Consider the following 18,193-nt stretch of genomic DNA (forward strand, 5'->3'; position numbering starts at 1 on the left):
GCCCAAGTACCAATGCATTTAATCACTCACTTACTAATTTTTTTCAATATTTTCAAACACATAGTATGTGCGTTGTACCATTTTAGATGCTTGGGATTCAAAAACAGCCAAATCATATCTGTATCTCCATGAAAACAGTCCCTAAGGAGTATTAAGCACAGGATAGAAAACAACTGCTATAAAAGACACACAGCAGCTCAAGAAAAAAAAGTAATTAACCCTGCCTACAGTGCAGTCATCAGAGGAGTAATTCTACAAATCTTAACAGCAGAAATAACATTTGACTGTCTTAGGAAACCATATTATTTGACATTAGCAATATCTTACACAATTGGCCACTCCCTCTCTCTCTGGTATTCCGTGATACCACATTTCCTATTTTTCCTACCTTTTTAGCTCATCTTTGTGTTCTTTGAATTTTAACATTCTCCTAGGACCTGGAAAAACTATTTTTCATCAGATTCCCTCTAGACCCTATCTCTAGACAAGGCTACCATATTCTAGGCTTTTAATGTCATGTATATGTTCCCAACTTCCAAATTTCTACAGGCAAAACTTATTTCATTGCACTTCGCCTTATTTCACCTTGCAGATATTGTATTTTTTACAAATTAAAGGTTTTAGCGACCCTGCGTAGAGCAAGTTTATTGGTACCATGTTTTCCAATAGCATTCCCTCACTTCTTGTCTCTGTGTCACATTTTGGTAATTCTCACAATATTTCAAACTTTTTCCTAATTGTTATATTTGTTAACAGTGATCTGTGATCAGTGATCTTTGATGTTACTATTGTAATTGTTTTGGGGCACAGGGAACTACACCCATATAAGACAGCTAATTTAATAATTGTGTGTGCTCTCTGACTGCTCCACTGACTAGCCATTCCCCCATCTCTCTCCCTCTTCTGGGGCCTCCTATTCCCTTAGATACAACAATATTGAAATTAGGCTGATCAGTAACCCTACAATGACCTCTAGGTGTTCAAGTGGAAGGGAGAGTCACATGTCTCTCACTTTAAATCAGAAGCTAGAAATAACTATTAAGCTTAGTAAGAAAGGCATGTCAAAAGCCAAGACAGGCCAAAACCTACACCTCTTGAGCCAAACAGTTAGCTAAGTTTTAAATGCAATGGAAAAGTTCTTGAAGGAAATTAAAAGTGCTACTCCAGTGAACTCATGAATGATAAGAAAACAAAACAGCCTTACTGATGATATGGAGAGTTTTAGTAGTTATATAGAAAATCAAACCAGCCACAACATTCCCTTAGGCCAAAGCCTAATCCACAGCAAGGCCCTAACTCTCTTCAGTTCCATAAATGCTGAGAGAGGTAAGGAAGCTGCAGAAGAAAAGTTTGAAGCTAGCAGAGGTTAGTTCATAAGGTTGATGGGAAGATGCCATCTCTATAACACATAAGTACAAGATGAAACACCAAGTGCTGACATAGAAGCTTCAGCAAGTTATCCAGGAGATCTAGCTAAGATAATGAATGAAGGCAGCTGCACTAAACAAGAGATTTTCAATGTAGTTAAAACAGTGTTATATTGGAAGAAAACGCCATCTAGGACTTTCATAACTAGACAGGAGAATTCAATGGCAGGATTCAAAGCCTCAAAAGACAGGCTAACTTTCTTATCAGGGGCTAATAATGCAGCTGGTGACTGTAAGTTGAAGCCAATGCTCATTTACCATTCCAAAAATCCTAGGGCCCTTAAGAATTATGCTAAATCTACTATACCTGTGCTCTGTAAGTGGAACAACAAAGCCTAGATGACAGCACTTCTGTTAACAACATGGTTTACTAAATATTTAAGCCTACTGTGGAGACCTACTTCTCAGAAAAAAATACTCCTTTCAGAATATTACTGCTCATTGACAATGCACCTGGTCACAAGAGCTCTAATAGAGATGTACAATGAGATTCATGTTGTTTTCATACCTGCTAACACAACATCCATTCTGCAACCCATGGCCTGAAAATTCTCAGAAACATCTCCAAGGGTATTAGCTTTCTGACAGTCATGAAGGATACATACATAGATTTTTTTGTTTCTTTCATTTTGTTTTAGTTATTAAAAAAATGATAATCCAACTGGAGATTGGGGATGGCCATATATGACAAACCCACAGCTAACAACATACTCAATGGTAAAAAGCTGAAAGCATTTCTTCTAAGATCAGGAACAAGACAAGGATACCCACTCTCGCCACTTTAATTCAACATAGTATTGGAAGTCCTAGACACAGCAGTCAGACAAGAAAAAAAATAAAAGGAATCCAAATTGGAAAGAAAGAAGTAAAACTGTCACTGTTTGCAGACAACATGATACTATACATAGAAAATCCTAAAGAGACCACCAGGAAACTACTAGAGCTCATCAATGAATCTGGTAAAGTTGCAGGATACAAAATTAATATACAGAAACCTGTTGCATTTCTATACATTAACAACAAAGTATCAGAGAAATTAAGGAAACAGTCACATTTACAATAGCGTCAAAAAGAATAAAATACCTAGGACTAAACCTACCTAAGGAAGTAAAAGACTTGTACTCCAAAAATGTACGATGATGATGAAAGAAACTGAAGACGACACAAACAGATGGAAAGATATACTGTGTTCTTAAATTGGAAGAATCAGTATTGCTGAAATGACCATACTACCCAAGGCAATCTACAGATTCAATGCAATCCCTATCAAAATATTAATGTCATTTTTTAAAGCTTTTTTTGATGTGGACCATTTTTTTAGAGTCTTTATTGAATTTGTTACAATATTGCTTCTGTTTTAAGTTTTGGTTTTTTGGCCACGAGGCATGTGGGATCTTAGCTCCCCAACCAGGGATCAACCTGCACCCCCTGCATTGGAAGGTGAAGTTTTAACCACTGGACTGCCAGGGAAGTCCCTTAATGTCATTTTTCACAGAACTAGAACAAATAATTTTAAAATTTGTATGAAACACAAAAGACTGAATAGCCAAAACAATCTTGAGGACAGAGCTGGAGGAATCAAACTCCCTGACTTCATAGTAGACTACAAAGCTACAGTAATCAAAACAGTATGGTACTGGCACAAAAACAGACACATAGACTAATGGAAGCAAAAGTAAACAAATGGGACCTAATTAAACTTCAAAGCTTTTGCACAGCAAAGGAAACCATCAACAGAATGTAAAGACAACCTACTGAATGGGAGAAAATATTGGCAAATGATATGACCAACAAGGGATTAATATCCAACATATATAAACAGTTCATACAACTCAACATGAAAAAAAAAACCCAAATAAAAAATGGGCAGAAGAACTGAATAGACATTTCTCCAAAGAGGAAATGTAGATGGACAACAGGCACATGAAAAGATGCTCAACATAGCTAATCATCAGGGAAATACAAATCAAAACCACAATGAGATATCATCTCACACCTGTCAGAATGGCTATCATCAAAAAGAGCACAAATAACAAATGTTGGCAAGGATGTGGAGAAAAGGGAAGCCTCATACACTGTTGGTGAGAATGTAAATTGGTGCAGCCACAGTGGAAAACAGTATGGAGGTTTCTCTAAAACCAAAAATATAACTACCATATGACACAGCAATTCCATTCTTGAGTATATATATCCAAAAAAAACCGAAACACTAATTTGAAAAGACACATGCACCCCAACGTTCATAGCAGCATTATTTATAATTGCCAAGATATGAAAGCAACCTAAGTGTCCATCAACAGATGGATGGATAAAGAAGTTATGGTATATATATATATATATATATATACACACACACACACACACACACACACACACACACACACACACACACACACAAATGGAATATTACTCAGCCATTAAAAGGATGAAATTTTGCCATCTGTAGCAACACAGATGGACTTAGAGGGCATTATGCTAAGTGAAATAAGTCAGACAGAGAAGGACAAACACTGTATGATATTATCTATGTGTAGAATCTAAACAACACAATAAACTAGTGAATATAAGAAAAAGGGGGCTTCCCTGGTGTCGCAGTGGTTGAGAGTCTGCCTGCCGATGCAGGGGACATGGGTTCGTGCCCCGGTCCGGGAAGATCCCACATGCCGCGGAGTGGCTGGGTCTGTGAGCCGTGGCCACTGAGCCTGCGCGTCCAGAGCCTGTGCTCCACAACAAGAGAGGCCACAGCAGTGAGAGGCCCGCGTACCGTAAATAAATAAATAAATATAGATAGATAGATAGATAGATAGATAAATAAAAAAGAAAAGAAAAAGGAAGCAGACTCACAGATATAGAGAACAAAGTATGGTTACCAGTGGGGTAGTGAGGCAATGTAGTGTTGAGGGAGTGGGAGGTACTATGGGGTGTAAGATAGGCTCAAGGATGTACTGTACAACATGTAGAATATAGCCAATATTTTATAATAACTGTAAATGAAACATAACCTTTAAAAATCGTATAAAATTTTTTTAAAAAATTTTTAATGAATAAAGGACCTGAATAGACATTTCTCAAAAGATGACGTACAAATGGGCTACAGCTATATGAAAAGGTGCAAATCATCACTAATCATCATGGAAATGCAAATCAAAAGCACAATGAGATATCACCTCACACCTGTTAGAAGGAATACTGTTAAAAAGACAAGAGATGACAAGTATTGGAAAGGATGTGGAGAAAAGGAAATGCCTGTACACTGTTGGTAGGAATGCAAATTCATATAGCAATTATAGAAAATGGCACAGAGGGTCCACAAAAACTTAAAAACAGAACCGTCATATGATCTAGTAATTCCATTCCTGGATATATATCCAAAGGAAATGAATTCACTATGTTGAAGAGATATCCGCATTCCCATGTTCACTGAAGCATTATTCACAGTAGCCAAGATATGAAAACAAACTAAATGTCTTTCAGCAGATGAATGAAGAAAATTAGATAGTAGATAGATAGAACAGAATATTATTCAGCCTTAAAAAATAGAAAAAGGAAATCCTGTCATATGCAACAACAGGGACAAACCTGAAGAACACCATGCTAAGTAAAACAAGCCAGACACAGAAAGACAAATACTTCATGATCCAATAATACGTGGAACCTAAAACAGTCAAACTCATAGAAGCAGAAACTAGACTAGAAGGGTGCTTGCCAGGAACTGGAAGAAGGGGAAAATAAGAAGTTATCAACGGATGCAAAGTTTCAGTTATGCAAGGTAAGTTCTGGAGCAATACTATATTGTACACTTGAAATCTGCTAAGAGAGTAGATTTTAAGCATCTTGAAAGAAAGAGAGAAAGGAAGGAAGGAAAGAAAGAAGGAAGGGAGGGAAAGAAAATTATATCTATGTGAGGTGATGGATATGTTAATTAGCTTATTGTGGTAATCATTTCACAATATATATGTGTATCAAAATATTAAGTTGTACATCTTAAATATATATAATTTTTATTCGTCAATTATACCTCAATAAAGCTAAAAAAAACTTTAAAAAGACCATCAATATAAGGACTAAAGTATTTCTTTAACAGAACACAGAGAAGACAATACTAAGCCGAGATGAGATGCCCTATGGAGTATACTACATACCAAACTAAAGACAAAATAAATGTCAGGGCAAGAGAAATATAACTTGCCCAATAAAAGCGTTTGAGAAAGAAGAAATCATCTTCTTGCAGTTAGCAAAGAAAACTCTGCTAACTGCAATACAGCCAAAATTAATTGAATTCAATTAGCCAAGTTTTCTGGGGTTTGGGAGAAAAAGTATGTACAAATTACTGAAGACTACACCCTTGTACAGGTCTTATTAGGAATAAGAGGAAAATCAAGAAAACTAATATTAAATTTAAGGAAAAAGATTCTTTGGGAAAACAAATGTTGAAGGATATAAAATACTTCCTGAGAAGTATAGCTGAGAAGAAATTATGAGCATTCACTTAATATGAGTATTGGTGATAATACAACTAGGCAACAGTTATTGAGGGTTACTATATATGTTCCATGTACTATACGTGACACTTAAAATGCCATCAATCCTCAGAGTGGCCCAGCCCAGCAAATATTATCTCTCCCTTACAAATAAGGAAACTGAGGTCAGGAAAGACTGAGTCTCCCAAGGCCACACATTTAGAAGGTCAATTTAAACCCAGTTCTGCCCAGTTTCAAATTCCAGGTTTTTTGTTTTGTTTTGTTTTTTTTGCCAGTACCACACTGGTTCTCATTTGGAGAAAAAAAAATTAAAATTGAAATGACATAGACATATAATATTTTTACAATTTTGGAGTTGTTCAGTGGACACAGACAAGAGGATTTAAAATGTGTAAGAAACATAATTTTAAATATATATGATTAAAACCTATAACTTAAAATAAATAATACAAATGAAGCCTATGACAAATATAAGGTACAAGAGAAATCAATATGACAGCTATTTAAGTGTCAGGCTTTAGTGGACTGAAATACTTTAATTCACAGAAATTTAAAGGCTAAAAAGCCATCATTGCTTCTTTTCCTTGTTTAGTAAGTTCCAGGTACAGTGCCAAGTCCCTTCCAAACCCCCAAGAGGACTGGGTCTGTTTTATGAGCATAAATACTGCTTCAAAAGGATTAAGTGATTTACCTGGTAGTCCTCAGGACTGAATGCTGTCAGTGATACTGTTCTATATTCCGCCATAACCCTCCCCAGAAGCCCTTGAGCACGGACGACCAGCAACCTAACTTCTCCATCTTCCTCCTGCACGGTGATGTGTGGAACACTGCTTGCGGGCAGGGTCATTGTGTCCTCAGGCTGGGGAGGCAGCCCAGTGGAGAACTGTAGCAAGCCTGGCAGATACAAAGAGAAGCAGGGCATTCTTGCCCCAATTATCTGTGGAAGAATCTCTTATTCACTTGAAACAATCTTACACAATTATTTTGATCACCAGGATAAAATTCAGAGGGCTCTCATTTAGAAAAGACTTGAGTGAAGATTTGACTAACATGCTTTTGACAGAATATGTTAGTAAGTTTTCAGGATGTTAAAAATTAAAATGCTAATTTTCCTTGTCTCTACCCAAAGAAAGCTTTTTTTAATGGAAGTATCAATAAAAAGAATAGTGATGGAGTTTTAAAATATTATTATCAAACATTTACTCATATTTGACTCTCCAGAATTCATCCTTAAATTTATAGCAGAACAAAATTAATGGCACCCTAAAGGATTTGCAACACGCTTTTTTGAAAATTTAAGTATGAAAATCAGAGTTGAAGAACTTCCCAGGTTTCCTTCACATATCTTTTATTGGATGGTCTTGCTTTATTCCTACAAAAGAACTATTACTTTTCAATGCAGAAAACAGTCTCAACTTATTATGACAGACATCTATGATAGTTTCCCAATTAAGAAAATTATCACTTTTCAGCCTAAGACAAAAAGAAACTAATATAAACAGACAGTGATAATGCTACTTCTTGAAGTTAAATAAAATATAAATTACAAAGTATTCCAATTAGGTGTTAACATATCACAGCAGGACAATTTTCAAAATTAAAAAAAATTTGATTACCATGAATAAAAATACTTTTTTCATTTAAAATAATCCTGCATTTAAAAATACTTTTCAAAATATATTATTAAACTTTAGAAATCGATCCCTATATTTTTTTCACAAGCACTGTCCCTCAAAATGGCAGCTTAGAAGTTCCAAGAGCTTGGAAGTTAGAGCATCCGAAGGAGTTCTACTTCAATCATTTGCAGAAGTCCCTTAAACCCTTAGCGAGATCAAGTACACCCAGAGAAGAGAGGATTATTCTTGCAAAAGGGCTTGGTTACCATATGGATGATCACTAGCTTTGATGGTGATATCTGTTGTTTCCTTTTCAGGGTCTATGCTTGCACCACTGGTGGGAGTTGAACCTAGTTTCCCATCTCCAGGAACCGCAGAAACCAATGTCACACGGAAATACTCATCAAGCTCCGGAATATCATCATCAAGGACATAAATATTCAGGACCTATAAATATAAAAATCCAAAGGCATTAAGCAATGAGGCATGTAGAAATTATTTGCCACTTATCAGAAGAAAATAAAGCAGCCAAACAAAGTTACTTTTTAACATGACAGATTTCTACACAAACTTAGACATAAAAATAGAGAGCGAGAGAGAAAGAGAGAGATAGATCTGAGAAAGTAATTCTTTAATCAATAATGGGTGCTGAGGAGTAATACTTTCTGTATAAAAATATCCTAGTCATGTATTAATATCATACCATATATTATACATTGATATATCAATATAGTATCATATATTCTTTGTACCAAAGACGGTGGTATTACCAACCTCATGTATAGAGTTCCTGGTTAAGGAACTGCACGTTATCTGATAGAATGTGGTAAGGCAATAGGAAAGGACAATGTATCCATGTCTAGTTCTGGCCTAAGGAAAGCCTGACATACCTAGCAGCTGCATGCTAGAAAACAGATCCACAATAAATGCTAGAAAACAGATCCAAAATGAGCCCTGTAAGTGTGGCATACACAAACTGCTCAAAAAACATTAGGAAAGGAAGTAGCAATAACTCAGCCATGCTCTACAATATATAAGTCAAAATTTGCAGTGAAAAAAACCATTCCACCTTCTTTTATTAACTGAACAAGCATGTTTTGACATCTACAATGTGCCAGGGCTAGAAATGGCCCCAGTTGCTAAGAGACTCACTGTCTTCTGTAGGAGAGAGATCTGTGGAAAAACATTTAAAATGCAATGCAAAAATGTCATAATAGACTTATGTACAAAGTAAACTGAGAACAAAACAATCAGCTCTATCTGGTAAAGGTTTTACAACAGACAAGTCTGAAGCAAGTTTTAATGAATTAGTTGTAGTTATGAGTAATAATGAGGAAGGATATTCCAAGTAAAAGAAACAACAGCATGAAAGAATAAGACACCTGGGTAACTACAGTTAGACCACTAAGGCTGGAGTGGGAGAGAAGTCTGGACAGATAAACAAGAGTCAAGATCATAGGGACCGTTCATGCTATCATTAAAAAAATGAACTTCATTCCATAGAGAGTAAAGGAAAATGGAAGAATCATAAGCAGGGGACTGACAAAATGAGAATTCCATTTTAGAATCAATACCATGGCAGAATGTAAACAGAGTGGACAGAGCAAGAAAGGATGCAAGGTGCTGAGTTAGGAGGTGACTGACCAGAATTAATGAGGTACTGAACTAATTCAGTGACAATGGAGATGAGGAAAAATGGATGGATTTTAATTTGTTCTGGAAATAGAAGACCAAGGCCTTAAAGACTCAGCATTGGGAGTGAGGGACAGGAAGGAATGATGTATGATTTCCTGGTTTCTTCCAGAAAGGAGGGTGACAACAGTCTGAAAACAAACTGTAACTCCAAATGCAATCTCCAAAACACTACTCATTAGGCCTAAAAGCATTTGAAGAACTTTTTTTTTAATGTAGTTTTTAATGTAGGCCCAAGACAGAATCTGAATTTGGTTTTAATGTTCATTTTAATCAAAATTTTAATTAATAAAGTAATACATGGCATGGCCAATGTGCTCAAAGTATAAAAATGACACTTCTACCCAAATCTTGTCATTATTTTTGAACTAAAAGGGAACAATAGCAGTCTGAAGATATCTTGCCCCTAGAAAGTAAGCTGACAAATGTTGCTATGAAAAGCAATACCAAAATATCAAGATATACATTAAAAATGAAGCAATTAATATTTTTAAAGTATTGAAGCATACCAAAGTACTCGCTCAATTCAATTAGTGAAATGAAGAGTTTGAAACTGAAGACCCTATCAAGGTATAAATGTATCTCACATGGTGACTCAGTACACAAAACAGTATTTACCTTTACTATATGTTATACACTCTGCTATTTTCTATTCTCTTTTGAAAATCTTCCTCATAACTCACTAAATTGATTTCATAACTAACGGGCCATTTAAAAACACTTGAAAAACACACTTCCAGTATACATTCCTGTCCTGTAGCAAAACACACACACACACACACACACACACTCTTCCCAGACTGTCTTGCCGCTAGGTTTCTAGATGTGATTTAAGTGTATTTAATTAAATGTACTCCCCAGACATCTGGAAGGCAATAGCAAAGTGGAGGTCACCTGACTGCTGTCTGTGCTGTAAAGCATAGTCACGGAGCATCAGCAGGCACCTCAGTATCCAGTCTCTGGCTTAGTAAGACTGAGAAGCTAGTGTAGATCCAGCAGGCACAGCGCTATAAACCAACCCCCGTATTCAATGTTATTGTTGCTTTAAAGGTCAATTAGTTTTAAAGAAATTTTAAAATGACAGAAGATAATATTTTAAATAAATCTTGACAGGAGCATTTATGACTATTTTCCTGACCAAACTTTTATTAACTCTTAGCTCTTCCAAAATATATATGAATACTCTTTATAAAACAGTGGTTCCCAGTTATATTTTTATTTCATAGAGGGTAAATTTTCCAGGGGAAAATTTTGAGGATCAACTGTTTTCCAAGTGGGAACATTAAAAAGTTATCACATATCATCACTGTTACTTGATAAAAGAAATAGCAATTTAAATCCAAAAAAGAAGTGAAAAAGACAGGATCAGAATAAATTATAGTCCTTTAAATGGAATAATTTCAGCCTTATGAAAACTTACTCATTGTCCTAATTTTCCTCATTTTACCAAAGACCAGTAAAACATTTATCATGCCTCCTATTTACAGACTGCTATTGGGAACTTCTGTTATAAGTTATTTGTTTCCTTCTTACCCCAAATTATAGAGATTTGATCACTCTTCTTTAGCTTGAACTCTTTAAATCTTAAGGATATTTTAAATTTTTCCTAATTTTATCTTTTTCATCCAATCAACGCCTAAGTCCCTTAGAAATGTCTTCAAAGATATTTTCAAGTCTTAAGTTATTTTACTATTTATCCCTGATGACCTATAAACTATTTACATTTCTAAAGAAAAATTATACTGGTATGAATATTCCAACATATCAGACATTTTATATTAGAATGTAACAAAAATTTATATAGGAGAAGGTCCCATCTCAATTTCACTTACAGTAAGTGTCACTTATTTCTGGAGCATCTATTCAGAAATCAGACAACAATTCATGGAAAGCTTCTGATAAAACTGGTGATCGCTTGTACTTTCAAAACAAAGAAAAATTACCTATTTTTTCCAAATTTAAAAATAAAATATTACAGTTTTAGGAATTCCTCTTGGCTGACCAGAAGAGTACCATTAAGAATTCTGCAGTTTCTCATTTTATCAGTAATAACCAAAAACCCACAATGATAAATCTTCAAGCTATACCACTTTTATTATACTGAGATTAAAGAACAGATATAACCAACATTATTTAACAACCTTAATTTTTCACTGCAGAAATAAATACAAAAATATTTTATGCCATGATATATAACTAATTGTCTAAATATTCTAAATTGCTTAAAAAGCAGGAAGCTGCAAATAAATTACAGAACAAACAGATCAGGAAAAGCTTTCCAGGAGGCTTTCAAAGAAACAGAGAAGGTAGAGTTTACCTCTGATCTCTGCCAAGGAAGGAATGTGATAGTTCCACTGGCATTAGCAAAATCATCAACAAGGTAATTAACACCATCAGATTCGATCTGTGAGATGGTGTAAAAAACATGCACATAGTCCAGAGCTCCTCTGGTTCGCTCCACCACACATGAAATGGTGGATCCCTCCTCTGCAATCTGAAATTGAACATAAGTTCTTCATAAGTATACACCAATTCAAATCAGTGATAAAATTACAAGGCTTTCCTGAAATCCTTTTACCATAAACTTAATTCTATAACTTTCTACCTCTCTAAGGTGGCTTCTACATTCCTCCGGATATATTTTTGACTGCTAAAAAGTATTTACAATCATTGGTTTTTCCACTCATTCCTTTAAAGGGATAAATAAAAGCAGAAACAAAAATAATTCATTAACTACACATGTAATTCATTCATTGAAACCTCTTGTGTATCAGCCACTATGCTAGATGCTATGGTTTCAAACGATTTTTTTTAAAAAAGCACAATCCTTTATCTGGGTAAGTCTAAAGAGGAAAACAAACTCATGATTTTATGATGAGTTCAGCACAAAAAGTTGGGTGTAAACAGTGGAACATGACATCAGGGAGAACTTTCTAGGCACAGACACAAGAAGTAATCGAGTGGATTTGGTGAAATCATTTTGCAGGTGGTATAAACTATCCAGTGGGGACAGCCTGGAGAAACTCCTGGTGGGGAGACAATAGTCAGGTAAAGGAGGGCACTGATATCATGCTTAATATCTTTTTGCTATTTCTGACATATATACATATACATATGTATACATACATGTGTGTGCATTTTTCGTGTGAAAAGTATTTTTATTTACATAATTTAAGATAATGTTTAGAAATTACATGGAGCGGGAAATTGGAATATCTTTTAGAATAGGTCTTCCTATTCTTAAATTCTCCATCTCTCATTTCTATTTTTATAGTATCTAACATAAAATTCATAGAAAAAAGAACTAAAACTGAATAAATAGAAATACAAATCTTAATATATATAAGGTCATTCTCTACTTTTCACATCAATCATAAGCACCTCTGATCAGCATTAAATAGAGCTATTTTGGTGCCAACATCAGAGCTAGAAAGAACAGATTTGAAACTTGTCTGCAAACAGGCAACAGTCAAAACAGTTATCAATGAGCATGGAAGCACCAGGAGTTGTTCCAGTAAATCCTTTGAGTTTCACTGAGCATCAGCATTCCTACTCCAAAATGCAGCAGAAACCCTACTGCCTCAGAGTACACAAGATCAAGGACCCCTGGGGCAATATAACTCCTTTGTCTGCTCGTCTGCGAGCCTAGGAAGCCCAAAATGACCCTATGGTTGTTCAAAAGAACCTTCAGTCTGTCTCCTGATGGAAATGTTCCATCTCCAGGTCCAACCAGAACTTCTAATCCAGTGGAACTTAAAACATGGGAACAGGAAACACAAATTCTGACAGTGGGTCACTGGGGGTGACAGAGTTAAGAGTCTCACTTCTACCTCTTGCTTCCTGAGCCCATGTGATCTAATTACCGGGGGCACGGAATTAGATATCAGCCATTGGGCACACATGCTGGATCCTGGAGCACAAAACCCCAACACTTCAAGATGTTGTCCCTGAGCTGGCACCTTGCCTGAGCCTTTAACAGGCAATCCCATTGCTGCACTAGGCCAGCTGCTTCAGGTGATGTCGTATAATACACACACACACACACACACACACACACACACACAATGGAATATTACTCAGCCACAAAGAAGAATGAAATATTGCCGTTTGCAGCAATATGGATGGACCTAGAGATTATCATACTAAGTGAAGGCAGACAGAGAAAAACAAATATTTGCTATCACTTATATGTGGAATTTAAAAAATAATACAAATAAGCTTACTTACAAAACAGAAACAGACTCACAGACATAGAAAACAAACTTATGGTTACCAAAGGGGAAAGGGGGGAAGGATAAATTAGGACTTTGGGATTAACAGATACACACCACTACATGTAAAATAATCAAGGATTTACTGTATAGCACAGAAAACTATATTCAATATCTTGTAATAACCTGTAATGAAAAAGAATCTGAAAAAGAATACACATATATATGTGCATGCGTGTGTATAACTGAATCACTTTGCTGTACACGTGAAACTAACACAATATTTTAAATCAACTATAGTTCAATTTAAAAACTGGTATTTCTAAACAGCTCATGTAACTCAACAACAAAAAAAAACCAATCAAAAAATGGGCAGAAAACCTTTACAGACATTTCTCCAAAGAAGGCATACAAATGGCCAGTAGGCAGATGAAAAGATGCTCAACATCGCTAATTATTAGAGAAATGAAAATCAAAACTACAATGAGGTACCACCTTACACCAGTCAGAATGGCCATCATTAAAAAGTCTACAAATAACAAGTACTGGAGAGGGTGTTGAGAAAAGGGAACCCTCCTACACTATTAGTGGGAATTAGGTTGGTGCAGCCACTATGGAAAACAGTATGGAGGTTCCTCAGAAAACTAAAAATAGAATTACCAAACGATCCAGCAATCCCACTCCTGGGCATATACCCAGAGAAAACTCTAATTCAAAAAGATACATGCATGGAGGGCTGGGATAGGGAGGGTGGGAGGGAGGGAGATGCAAGAGGGAAGGGATATGGGAACAGATGTATATGTATAACTGATTCACTTTGTTATAAAGCAGAAACTAACACACCACTGTGAAGCAATTATACTCAATAAAGTTGTAAAAAAAAAAAAAGATACATGCAGCCCTATGTTCATAGCAGCACTATTCACAATAGCCAAGATATGGAAACAACCTAAGTGTCCATTGAGAGATGAATGGATAAGGAAGATGTGGTACATATATACAATAGAATACTACTCAGTCATAAAAAGAACAAAATAATGCCATCTGCAGCAACATGCATGCAACTAGGGATTATCATATTAAGTAAGTCAGAAAGAGAAAGACAAATACCATATGATATCACTTATATGTGGGATCTAAAATACAGCACAAATGAACCTATCTGCAAAACACAGACTCACAGACAGAGATCAGACTTGTGGTTGCCAAGGGGAAGAGGGGGAGGGAGAGGGATGGACTGGGAGTTTGGGGTTAGTAGATGCAAACTATTACATTTAGAATGGATAAACAACAAGGTCCTACAGTATAGCACAGGGAACTATATCCAATCTCCTGGGGTAAACCATAATAGAAAATAATATTAAAAAAGAATGTATATATGTGTATAACTGAGTAACTTTGCTGTAGAGCAGAGATTGGCATAACATTGTAAAAATGTTATGGTATTTAACATATGGCCTGGTATTTCAAGGCCATATACAAATGGTATATTTTAAGGCCATTACATAAATTATATTTAAAGACTGGATAAGACAATGAGGGAAGCAAGTATAGATAGAAAAGGACCAAGTACAATCAGTTCTTCTGTAACACTGGTTTTGAAATGAAACTGTTCCAATGCAACTGATACATCAGGGAGCACTTTGAACATATTTCACATTTGTTTACGTATAAATTCATCCACAAGAAACATGGTGAACAAAGAAAACTGTACCACCTGAAACAAGCCACATGGGAATACACACACACACACACACACACACACACACACACACACCAAACATCTACCAGTTACCTCAGTTCAACGCATGTGTCACCAGCCACATTTATCTGCAGTGAATGTGGCAACTTTCCCTCTGATTTCGAATAAACCTCCTTCCATCACTTCACAGTAGCACGCAAGCTATATTCCTCTGATGCTCACTTCTACAAGCAAACTTAAGGTTTTTTCAAGATATATGCCATATTTATTATCATACTTAAGAATTAAACACTTATTGTGTAAACCTATTTTTTATTAGGTCCCTTCCTTTCTTTTTATATATCACTGAGCAAATTTTTGGATAGCGTTCGCCTAACCCATCTTTCCCATAAGTTCTTGTGTTTTTCACTATGCGATTTGGTACAGTGTGGTGATTTTTAGGAACCCATCTATCATGTTACGGCAGAATTAACTGTTCTGAAGGTGGAGTCCTCGAACCCTAAGAGGCTGGAGAGAAGAGGAAGCAGCAAAGACACAGGTGCTCAACACAGCACCTAATTTAATTTCCACTTAGACATTTACATCAGCATTTTCATCATAGCTGAATGGTATACAAACACGTGTGGTGGAAAGAGCATGGCTTTAAGGTCAAATAGTCCTGTTTGCCTGTTTCACTCCACCACTTACCAAAAGTCCTCCGTCTAAGTGATCTCTTCTTAAAACGAAGATCACAATGTCTCATGGATTTTGGTTGAGGTTAAACAAGTGCTTTACATGGTACCTAGTAAAACAGTAAGTGCTAAACAAATCTTATATTTCTTCCCCTTAAAATACAGACACACAAACACAGTAACAAAAAATGCCACATAAAAACATTCCCTTATTTTATCAAGAAACTTATATGCTTGCATATTTAAAAAAAGCAAATTCCCATGTATTTAGATTCCTATCACAGTGGGGACATATTTGCTCCATTTTCCCACCCCAAATTTTAATCAGAATGACTATTTTGAATGAGATAAATTAATAAGTCATTAATCCCAACATATGAGTATTCAGCCTTTCCCTTTCGGCAAGAGACATAGATTAATTAGATCCAAAGATACACTAAGGAATATGATGTTTTCTTATAGCTTTTTACCAAGTCAATGACATTATCATGCAGCATACAGGACTAAGCATTTTGCTTGCAGGAATCACATGGGGAAAAGTTATCTAACCACACTTTCATTCAGTAAAGCCTTCATTAAAATCTATCACCTACTAACTATTTTCAGTTTGAAAAAGAAGAGAAAAAAAGACTGTCCATATTCAATACAAATATGTGCAGATGTGTGCTATATATCAAAATTGCATAGAAATTTTAATAAATTAATAATTTACATAATAAAGTAAACTCTGTAAAGTTTTAACAAGGGAAGAAGCTTTAAGAGCCAAGAATCCATTAAAAAAAATGACATGGATGCTTGGTAAAAATCCACCTTTCATACTTATGAATTTACAGAGAAATGACATAATGCATGACATTTGCTTTAAAAACTATTTCAGCCAAAAAATAAGAAACAAGACTGGCAAAAGGCTAATAAATATTGAAACTAGGTGATGGGTCACTGGGGTGACTATTCTACTTTTTCTATTATTCTGTACGTATGATATTTTCCATTTTAAAACATTTTTAAAATTCAGCTTTTTGCCTCCCATCCCATCCCCCACTAGAGATTCTGACTCAGAAATGGGGTCTTGATTCAGGAATGGTATCCAGCAAAATGCGTTAGATATTTCCAACCAAGGCCATCCACACACAGCACTTTGGGAAATAGCAGACCAGAGGATGGAATTGCAATACAAGAAGACGATTAAGACATGGAGAATAGATAATTAAAAGATCTTTTCTACTATTAAAATGTTCACCTAATTGAATTTATTTATTTACTTATTTATCTATCTTTGGCTGCACTGGGTCTTCGTTGCTGCGTGCAGGCTTTCTTTAGTTGAGGTGAGCCCGGGCTACTCTTTGTTGCAGTGCGTGGGCTTCTCACTGCGGTGGCTACAACCAAGATTACTCTACCCAGCAAGAATCTCATTCAGATTCGATGGAGAAATCAAAAGCTTTACAGACAAGCAAAAGCTAAGAGAATTCAGCACCACCAAACCAGCTCTACAACAAATGTTAAAGGAACTTCTCTAAGTACGAAACACAAGAGAAAAAAAGGACCTACAAAAACAAACCCAAAACAATTAAGAAAAGTCATAGGAACATACACATCGATAATTACCTTACACGTGAATGGATTAAATGCTCCCACCAAAAAACACAGGCTCACTGCTTGGATACAAAAACAAGACCCATATATATGCGGTCTACAAGACACCCACTTCAGACCTAGGGACACAGACAGACTGAAAGTGCGGGGATGGAAAAAGATATTCCAAGCAAATGGAATCAGAAGAAAGCGGGAATAGCAATACTCATATTAGATAAAATAGATTTTAAATAAAGAATGTTACAAGAGATAAGAAAGGACACTACATAATGATCAAGGGATCAATCCAAGAAGAAGATATAACAATTATAAACATATATGCACCCAACACAGGAGCACCTCAATACATAAAGCAAATGCTAACAGCTCTAAAAGAAATCAATAGTAATACAATAATAGTGGGGGACTTTAACACCTCACTTACACCAATGGACAGATCATCCAAAATGAAGATTAATAAGGAAACACAAGCTTTAAATGACACAACAGACCAGATAGATTTAATTGGTATTCATAGGACATTCCATCCAAAACCAGCAGATTACACTTTCTTCTCAAGTGTGCACGGAACATTCTCCAGGATAGATCACATCTTGGGTCACAAATCAAGCCTCAGTAAATTTAAGAAAATTGAAATCATATCAAGCATCTTTTCTGACCACAACGCTATGAGATTAGAAATGAATTACAGGGAAAAAAACGTAAAAAACACAAACACATGGAGGCTAAACAATATGTTACTAAATAACCAAGCGATCACTGAAGAAATCAAAGAGGAAATCAAAAAACATCTAGAGACA

The 18,193-nt window shown here is 35.7% G+C and overlaps 1 protein-coding gene across 1 annotated transcript in view; it reads right to left on the reverse strand.

Moving 5' to 3' along the window:
* The window catches only part of ADGRV1 (adhesion G protein-coupled receptor V1), a gene marked incomplete at both ends in the record, with an annotated part of 526,225 nt that overhangs the window by 454,653 nt on the left and 53,379 nt on the right, over nucleotides 1–18,193 (reverse strand). The window contains 3 exons of the mRNA XM_079702360.1: nucleotides 6,600–6,802; nucleotides 7,791–7,971; nucleotides 11,534–11,710. Of these exons, the coding sequence (XP_079558486.1) occupies nucleotides 6,600–6,802; nucleotides 7,791–7,971; nucleotides 11,534–11,710 (561 nt within the window). The remainder of the gene's footprint in view (nucleotides 1–6,599; nucleotides 6,803–7,790; nucleotides 7,972–11,533; nucleotides 11,711–18,193) is intronic.

This window comes from Hyperoodon ampullatus (genome assembly GCF_949752795.1).
Source record: "Hyperoodon ampullatus genome assembly, chromosome: 4".
Lineage (NCBI taxonomy): Eukaryota > Metazoa > Chordata > Mammalia > Artiodactyla > Ziphiidae > Hyperoodon > Hyperoodon ampullatus.